General features: G+C 35.9%; 1 protein-coding gene across 6 annotated transcripts in view; it reads right to left on the bottom strand.

The window, feature by feature from the left end:
* Window positions 1-10,000, bottom strand: part of MYT1L (myelin transcription factor 1 like) — a 293,470-nt gene that overhangs the window by 2,958 nt on the left and 280,512 nt on the right. For all 6 annotated transcript variants that reach the window (XM_026037051.1, XM_026037052.1, XM_026037048.1 and 3 more), the window contains 3 exons: window positions 6,559-6,650; window positions 4,716-4,819; window positions 114-257 (listed from right to left, as the gene is read on the bottom strand). In XM_026037051.1, coding sequence (XP_025892836.1) covers window positions 114-257; window positions 4,716-4,819; window positions 6,559-6,650 — 340 coding nt within the window. The remainder of the gene's footprint in view (window positions 1-113; window positions 258-4,715; window positions 4,820-6,558; window positions 6,651-10,000) is intronic.

Below are 10,000 nucleotides of genomic sequence, written 5' to 3'. Positions count from 1 at the left end.
TTAGCACAAATATCCAACTGGTTGATGAACCATAAACATAAAAAAAAGACATCTATTGTATGAAGTGAACTGCAGATCGCCAAATTCCTTAATTTGTGCTCTCAATCACTTACCATATGTGGTAGCTGGATATTAGCTAGACTATGAATTAAAGACTGGCTTAAATTGGCCAATTCATGAAGAAGAGACTCATTTTGCTGTTCAATTACTTTGTTCTCCTCTTCTATCGTCTTCAGGTTGCTCTCCATTGTGGTAATCTAAAATGGACAAATTTGTGTACAATGTAATATAAGGCAAGCTGTTATAAAGCATGCACWCTTTGAAGGGAGTGATAACAAAATATCACAGAAACAGAAAAAGACCTTTTCATTCAAACTACAACAACAACAAAGAAAGCTTTGCTTCAGTCTGCAAATTTTCGTATTTTTAAGGATTTCTTATTCCAACTGTATGACTTTAACAGCTTGTCTTTTCCATGTTGGTAAAAATTAATGGACTTCTTAGTTTTCGTTCCTTAGTTTGCAAAGTTGACCCATACGGTTAAACCCTTCCACCCTTTGTAACCTAACTGTAATCAACAGGACATTTCAAGCCAGTAGATCACATAATTTATTGCATTTTCTGCAATATATATCTTTTTAGCTAAGCATGCCCTGTTTCTCACTACCAGTGTTTAGCTCTTTGCAATTACTATTTGATTCTGTGCAAATTCACGGGGCTATTTATGAAAGCCAAAGAATTGCACGTTACTGTACTGTATGCACAAATTCTGAATGTATTTGAATAAACAAAAAAAAAAAAAAAACCAAAAAAGAACAGAAAAAAACTCTGAAGGAACAAAAGAAAATTTGCATTTAGCCAGGGAAGTGTGTGCCTCGGGCATGACTACATGTACAAGAGAAGACAACTGAGAGCGTGGTCTGCCTGTGTTCCCAAGTGATGAGACTCAAGTTAGCTCCAGCTTTGCGAGGTGCCAGACTTAGCTAGCAAACATTGCTGAGAGGCAGCTTGCTCAAGCTTGTGCACAGCATTGGGCTAATAGAGCTATCAGGATTTTGGACGAGCACTGGCTTATGTCCAGCCCATTGCGAGCACATGCAGAACTTATTTGTGTCTGTCTGCACTTTCCCCCACAGACCTGTCCCTAGTTGCCATGTTAGATGACAACTGTTAACAGCTATTGCAAAGTGCACTGTGTGTGTTCGTGTGTGKGGGTTAAAATGTACATTGGCAAGAGGACAGAAAATGAAGCCAGAAAAGAGGAAATAATGCCACAKAATACATGGTTTTAAATTCTCAAAATGAGCTTTATCCATTTCTAATTTGGCACAGACCATGATCTGTAGAAAGAGCCGATAGAATGTAGACATTGAAAGGAAGATTGCAGGTCTGTGCAGTAATAGTAGGTGGAAGAGGAAGTGGTTCTTCTGTGACTATTTGACCAGAGTCAGTAGATTTCAAGAATTTGATGGCACAATCAGGTCATCAGATGCCTCAAAGACTCAGTGTTTTATTCTGCTTTTGGATATGCAGCCCATTAGTTGATGGAAGTAACTTTGACAAGTGCTGTGGCCATATAAAACAATCTCTAAGTAGTTCTGACTTTGACTACAGATGTTTATGTAGCAGCTAATCCAAGCTGTCAGTAACACAGGAGCTTGATTTTGTCACAATTAATTGATTTGGGCTATTTCTACAAGACCTTAGAAGAGGCAAAAATATTCAGCGCTGGAAACGGAAACACATTCTCCTCTTTTGTTATGTTTTCCATTTGCGTATGTCAAAGAAAGATCAGATACATGTTCTAAACACATGTTTTGGGAGGAGAGAGAGCTGTTTGGAATTCATCTCCCAAGAGTAATTCCATCCGTGACTGCAAAACATCTTTCACAGGTGCTAGCTGAAGTCAGGCGTGCTACGAAAYTTACTCTAAAATCTTATATTACAGGCAAAAGCAAAGAGCAACAGCCTAGTTCAGTACAGCATAACACTGCTGTCTCACAGGAACCTAAGTGGGACTGACATTATCTGCTGATTATCTGAAAATATAGTTTCAGGTGAACAGAGTATTGCACAATTTCAAGTAATCGTCGTCTTAAAGAATCCTAAGATAAGTAACTAGCATTATCCTAAGTAACTGGCATTCTAAAGTATTTTATTTATTTACCTCATGGATGGAATTTCTCTTATGGCATTTTACCCCAAAACTAGAGAACGTCCAAATGTAAGACAGGATAATCTGATGCTTGTATGAGACATGGGCTTATTTGCAGATTTTTCTTTCCCTCTTGGTCCTTTATGTCTCTCCCTCTCTCATACTTTCAGCTCTGCCTGTTAGCCTTAAACAAACTATTCAGCAAAAAATAAGTTCTGCCAAATTTGATGTTAAAAGGTTGCAGTTTGAGTTCATGCTGCATTAAATATTAGATATTCTACATGGAAGGCAGTCCCTGCTGTAGGATAAACTTTCATTGCCACTTTTTATCCATAGCACATAAATCCACTCACAATGAACCACTTGCTGGTTCCAGTGTTCATAGAACTAATTCTATTTTCCCACTGTATATTATCCAATAAGAAATTTTATTTAAAATTAGGTCACAAAATGATTTTCTGAAGGTGCACCAGTAAACATTTTGCTTCTTTTTGTTCAATATAACTTTAGTGTTGCAAAGGGAGAGTGCTGACTTTGATCCTCTTAATGGATTGATAGTAACTATGATGTGACAGTCTACATATAGGAAATGTAAACTTTCTATCTTCAGCAGAGTATATGAAATTAGATCTGAGACTCTTGAGTTTTTGTGAGGTTTTACTTAGCTGAGATTTTCTGGTGTCAGTAGTTAATCAGATTCTTATCTGAGCTAAGCATTAGCATGGACTGCCTAGGGAAGCTGTGGAATCTGGTGTTGAGAACATTAAAGAACAGGTTAGACAGGCATCTGTCAGGATTGGTTCAGGAGGAGGTGAAGGGTATGGAGGGGAAGAGAAAATTAGTGGACTAAAAAGCTTTCAAGGTCTCTTCTAGGTCTATTTTCTAGGATTCTATTAACTATTTTAATGACAATAGGTATATGCCACAGTCAGCTTTACTCTTTTTCTAAAGCTRTTGTGTCAAGATATTAAAAACATCATTTGAACTTTATTGTAAAATAATAAGATGAGCTTTTTGTCCAAGAGTAATAAGCGATCCCAAGTAATTCCTTATCTGATTCCCTAAGCATATGCAATGGTCTAAGCTGTGAAAGATGGAACTAACATCACTATAATACAGCTTCTTTACTCATTTCAGATCAAGTTTTGATCTAAAATTTTCAGCTAAATCCCTGAAACTCCATGTCTTTTAAGTTTATTTTTTATTCATCTGTCCAAAAACAAAAAATACAGAAGGTTGCCAACAGATTTACCTTATGTTTACCTGACTGCCAAAATGGTAGGCATTAAAAAAAAAAAAAAACTCAGCTAAATCAATGTTTATGTGAATAGCGCCTACTGAATTGTGTTAAGCAATAAATAAATATGTAAATATACAAATAAATTGGAATTATAAACTGATAGCTTCTAAACTTAGGACCAACTCCAACCAAAACAAATATGTATAGTTGTCCAACCGCTAATTAGTCTGCTTGCCTTACATTTTTGCAGATTTGAATTTCATTACAATACATTTATGCTGGATCAAATCATAGAATTGGGGGAAAAGCAAGTCAAATCCCAGAAAGGTCAAATAATGACAACAGAACCCTGAAGACAGGCATACCAAAAAAAAAAAAAAAAAAAAAAAAGGTGAAATATTAGTATCAATTTGACAAGACTTAGAATTCAAAGAAAATCCTAGCTGAAGGGCAAGATCCTATCATTTATTTATGAGGATACAAGAGGAAGAGGAGGATAACAGAAAGGGCACTCCTCTGCAAGCAGTAGATGAAGAAGAAGCAAGGAAAGGTTAGCTCTGATTACCTTCATCAAGATAACACAATAATCATTTTATGATTATGACTGTGAGACTCACTATTCATCTTTGCGCTCAAATAGTGGAAAGAAAAAAGCAACACAAATTATGCTGGACATTGGAAAATGCCAGGAAATAATTCAATTAAATTCTTCCTTTGCCTTTTCCATCTAGTTTTAGGATTGGTCTAGAACAACAATAAGATGAGGTTCTAATTAATATTCTGCAGGCTTTTCCCCCCCCCCTTTTTAAACAGATTTATGTATAATGTAAAAAGGATTAAGCTAACTCTGAGAACCTGTGAGTAGTGTTCTATTACTGCTGCCAGGGGCTGCACTTAGTGTGATGAAGTGTAACAATTCTTTATTTCCCTGTTTAGATTTCCTCTGCAACACAATCCTGGCAAGAAGTTCCTCACTTGGGGTTCTTCCCACTGTAACTTATGTAAGTGACCATGGTCTAACCTAATGGTTTAATTGCTATTAATAAGATATATCTATCCTCATCAAGGGAAAACACAAATCTGATCATTTCATGTCATCCTTTTGACATTATTTCATAAAACATATATATATATTTTCATGGTCCCGGATGATGTAGAAAATGCATCATGGATACTGTTTTTTTCACTCTGTAAATGTCAAATCAGGGATATAAAACATAATATGGAAGAAATATGAAAAAGAATAATATATTTCATATATTTCTTCTAATCAGTCACATATAAAAAGGAGCTGAATTTAGGGCTTCATAAAACTGTTACCTGAGTTCTGAGTTTAATCATATCAGCTTCCATCTGGGAGTTGGATTCATTTAGTTCCTTGATTTCTTCGTCTAACTGTTTAATTTCTTCATCATTTTCTATGCCTATGTGAAATAAAAATAAAGGATGTGTTAAAATAATTAAGCTTTATGTCAGAGTTCATCAGAAGAATTATTTCCATATTGAAATTAAACTTAAGTAAAAGTAGTAAAGAATAAAACAATGAGTTTCAGCAAACTTTTTTTCTTTTGAAGCTAAAATAATCTATTTCCCACCACTTTTAAGAATTACAGTAATTTTCTCAGGAAAATGATGGAAATGGCAGGAGGAGTGATAAGACATAGCTTTTTTCTTTATATGTGCTGATTTTAACTTTGCATAATTAGAAATGCACCTGCAACAATGAATTCTGCTCCACTGTCATATGTAACTTATTTGAAAGATTTTGTCCATAAGTAAATTGACCTTCTGAAAGAAAAAAAAAAATTTAACCCCCTAATCTCTTCATATCACAGTGTTGTCAATATAATTTGTACCAACACAGAGAAATTTAGTTGATGCCTTGGGATATACTGTGATTCTGCTGTTTCTTTTATTAGTTCCACAGTTCAGAAGGGTGCCATTACATAATGATACATGGGATAATTTGAAAAATCAAAGTGATTCATAAGTTTTTRAAATAAGCATTTGGGGAACAGAACTGTAAAGGTCTTCATCTCTCTAAAGATCCAGACTGAAATAAACTGCTTTATTTATTTGTCCATTTAATTACTATAAAAGAATAAAATAGCTATAGGATGAAATAGCTGTGGCTTCTGTAAAGTCAAGGTCTTAACTMCTACTGCTACAAGATTCATCCTCCCACTTGCTTGCTCTGCTGTAAATCTCATATCCCTCTTTGCACTATAACTTGAAGGATGTCGTGTGTCCCCCTAACTACCGAGAATGTCTGTATGCTGTTCCTTCAGGTATGGCAGACATGCATTCCTGCTTGTTGAGAAAATGAAATCCAGACTTCTCACTCTCTGGATGTGAGCTGCTTAGCAGACACCCCACTTATTTCTCCAGCCGTCCTTTCATGTGGGATACAAGAGCTTCTGCCCTAAGTGTTGAACAATGTAYTTCCTGTAAATGCTCCTGGGCTCCCAAATACAGTAAAATTCTACAGATATTCACTGGATTTAAGAGGATGGCATCTAAAGGCATGTCAACAATTTATGCATCATCTTTAGGCAACATCTTTCCGGAAAACTTAGGACTTAGGTACCAGCTGACCAGATTTTTTTTGTGGAATTTGTTTGAACTGCAGCCCCTACAATTTGTTTTAATTGCACTTCAGATACCAGGCTATGATCCTAAATTTCACCTAAGTTACTTTCATCATCTCCTCTGCAACTGAAGGTTCCCAGGAAGTATTGCAGATGAAATGGCACAAGGCCACCTACACCTGCCAAAGGTCACAGAACTGCAGCTCAGAATGAATCCAAGGGAGCTCACGAGGACTCAGCACCTCTGCAGACAAATCTTTTCTCTTCAGAATCCTGCAGCAATATAAGATCAACTATCCACCTTGATGAATGAGAGAAGAAGCATAAACTTACAGTGGTATATTCTACTTTGGAATCCTTTGGAGGATTTTAGATTTACGTAGGCATAACACAGACCAACCTGAGCCACTCCACTGCTGGCTCAGATTTCCATGAAAAACAGTTTCAGCTCTACTGACATCAAAATCAGTTTATACAAAGAAGACTTACACATGTAGATAAAAGAAAAACATACAGTAATGACAAATTGATCTTGCAAAGAAGTAACATTTAGAAAGACAACGATTAAAAATTACCATTACTGGCCCGCTGCTTTATTGTTAGCATTTGTTCTCCAGATAGCTTTGCTTTCTTCATAGCTGAAGTGGCTCTGGGGCATCCTGATAAACTGTGAACAATAAAGAGCCTGTTAATTGTGATAAGTCATTGAAAATAAATCTATAATCCAAAATTACTAAAAAAAGAGTGTCAGAGATGAAGTTTATCCTTGCTGCCTGGCATTGAAAGAGTATGTTAGTCTGAGAAAGAAGGACTTACCAGTAGTGATTTCATTATTTTATTCTTCCATCTAAATGCTTTTTGCACAGAGGGGTAATATAAAAATCAGATATATCTTGTAAAAGTATAAACCAGGAAATAACAGTCAAACTTCATAAAGATGTGGTCCTATTAAAGCTCTTACTAAAGAGCTCTTATTAAAGAGCTGTCTTTCAAATGCAGTTACTGTGTAGATATTCCCTTTTCAACACACAAGTCTCCACTTTGAACCATCACCCTTCTGAGTTCATATGTCCAAACCCACAACTCAATATTGAGCAAAGGAGGCATGACTTAGCTCTCACATTCACACTTCTAACTCTTTTAAATAGCTTCTCCTTGTGAATAGCACTTAACAGCCTGTTTAAATCGCCTTTTTCTAAAACGTTTCATAAAGAGGCAATGATTTTGTGCTGGTCTTTTGTCTAAGCCTAAGAAAAGCCATTCCTATAAGAAACTGACCTTGCCATGACAGAAGATATATACCTCTTAAAATTTATATTTGTTACCACTATGCATGTAGACTCAGTTATCTCGCTTATGCTGTCAAAATATTAGGTATCACATCATTCAAAATGTGAATATGTGAAAATGTGAAAATGTGAAAATGTGGAAAATGTGAAAAATGTGAAAAATGTGAAAATGTGATAGTGAATGCTGTGTTAGCAAGTTTTACTGTAAAAATAAAATTATTTGTCAGACAGTGCTATTTCGTAATTGTGTACAACAAATTAATTCCATTTTCAAAACCATATCTTTAAGGCAACTGCATTATTGTAAAGCAAAGGAAAAATATATTCTATCCAATTTCTACTATCTTTTTTTTCTGAAAAGAAATTTCTAAACAACTCCATATTACTTTAATATTCAAGATTCTGTGATTTCATAACCAGTGAAACCAAGTAGCACATTATATGTATTTCACTGCGTACTGTAATATTTATATTTCTTTTCCAGACCAAGAAAGATTTTTTTTTACTATTTTTAATTGTGCAAATCAAATTCAAAGCTTTTTTTTTTAATATAAACTCTTTGTAATGTAGAATAAGCTTCTGAGGTACCTTTTTCTTATCTGAAAATCAGTTGTTTAGGTAAAGATCTAACAGCCCACTAAATATAAGTTCAAATATAACTATATCTAGCAGTTTTGATGGTGTCATTGCCAAAACTAGATGAATGCAACGGTTTCTACTGAACTTGAAATTTCTTTATACTAGAAATAAATTCAGTGTTCAAAACTTTATCCATCTCTGTAATTGAGAAGATTTATAATAAAACAACATTATTGCTATGAAGAAATAGCATGACCCAGTAGCTTAACTTTAGCCTAAGCAGTAGAATGGCAGGTGTTGTTCCAAGCTTTGATACAGAAGGAAAATTTTCTTTATTCTCACATTTTATCCTCTGTATTTATGGATAAACTTCAACACATGGTTCCTTTCACCTTACATGTGTAGCACCACACAACCATGTTCTTGAAGGATGAAAGAGTCTTAAGGAAGATTAAGGAGGATTAGGCATTTAGGAGAAAAAAACAGAACTGTGTCACAGGGAAAAGAATGAAAGACACCAAAATATGTGAAGTTTCTATATCATTTAATTGTCTTTGTTATTGACTTGATTTAATTAATTTCCTCTTATTTTGTCTCCACTCTTCCCTAGGAGTTAGTATCAGCAACTTATCACATTATAATAAGTTTGTTAATGTATATTGTCTTCAGCCTTTTCCTCTTTAAAGGTCTTGACAGGTGACAAACTAGGGAATCCCTCAAAATAAAATTATGCCTCAAAATACTCCATAAATACAGCATCCAAATCCMAAACACATCAACAGAATATAAGAATGTTAGAACTGGGCAGCTGAAAGTTTGAAAGAATAATGAAACAAATTAAAACATAATCACAAGGATTACAATTTTAAGGTAAGATTCAATGACCCACTTCAGTGCCTAAAATTCGTCTTAATCCAAGGCTGTGGCTGCACACACCTATTTTTTTCAGGACTGATTAACCCCTGAGATATCTTCCTAGATTATCTGGAAGGTTCCTCTGTACCTTCTGAATACCCTCTGAATTCAGTGCTTCAGATTATACCCTGGTGCTGAGGCTGCTGGTACACTATGGCCTCTGTCCGTACTATTAAGCTTTCATACTCTTCAAAACTGTGTAGCCACATTGTAGGTACCTATTTGGAATAGTCCTTGGAACACATCATCTCCATTGCAAAGACACCTGCTGGAAGGAGAGGCGCTTACATAATATCTGCAGGCTGCTGCAGTTTGGATTTACTGGCATTAGCTCTCCTCATCCTCAGCTGGAAAGGGGAAGACTTGGCTCCTGGGTCCTTGYGGCAGCAATTGATGGAGAATTGATAGGTGTGAAATTTCTACCTTCTTCTAGAGCTGCTTGCACCCTGATGAGTTGCGATGAAGATGGGATGATGTGGGAGAAGAGATGAGGGGCTGTCTACTTGCAGGCCTGCTTGTGAAGATGAAGAACGTTTCTGGATTCTGTGGCTAGACTCGTGCTTCTATTCATCGGCGCCTATATACCAGATTCAAACAGGGGAAGATGCCTACCCCAGACCACATCTTCCTCTGCAGATCTTTGCCAGCAAATCAGTCTCTTCATTGATTGCATACTGTATTTTAAGTGCATTAGATCACTTAGAGCTAGCAAGGCACTTATAAGTTGAGTGAAGCAGTGCCTAACTGAGTAACCTGGATTAGAGGACTGAATTCTAATGAAGTTTAAATGTGAGTGGCTAAATTCTTTAGAAACAGTGATAAAGATAGAAACATGCATCCTCTTTGTTCAGCTCCCAAGTTAATTAAGCTAACTAAAAACATTTAACATCATTAAAAAAGCAAATAAGGGCTTTCAAGGTTAGCTTCTGTTCTGCTAGGGAATTCTACCTCTTCTCTGCTATCTTCTCCAGTATGCCTACTTCTCTAAAGGTARTATTTGCTCCAAATTGAGAACAAACATTTTCTCAGGCAGGTTGAAAGGCAGGGGAAGATGAGGACTACAGCTTAGTCAATGTTGTGCCAGACATGCGCAACTGTACAGAGGTTGAGCCTCACTGAGGTATAAAACATCAAAAAGCTTAAACTTGGGATTCATGTGGGACTGGGATGGGGTCTAGGTTTCCAGCAGTTTGAGGAGAGGAGACACATTAAAATTTTATCTGAAATAAGTATG

Source organism: Nothoprocta perdicaria, unplaced genomic scaffold, assembly GCF_003342845.1.
Source record: "Nothoprocta perdicaria isolate Ctin4 unplaced genomic scaffold, notPer1 scaffold_19, whole genome shotgun sequence".
NCBI classification, from domain to species: Eukaryota; Metazoa; Chordata; class Aves; order Tinamiformes; family Tinamidae; genus Nothoprocta; species Nothoprocta perdicaria.
This window is presented reverse-complemented; position numbering and strand designations above follow the sequence as displayed.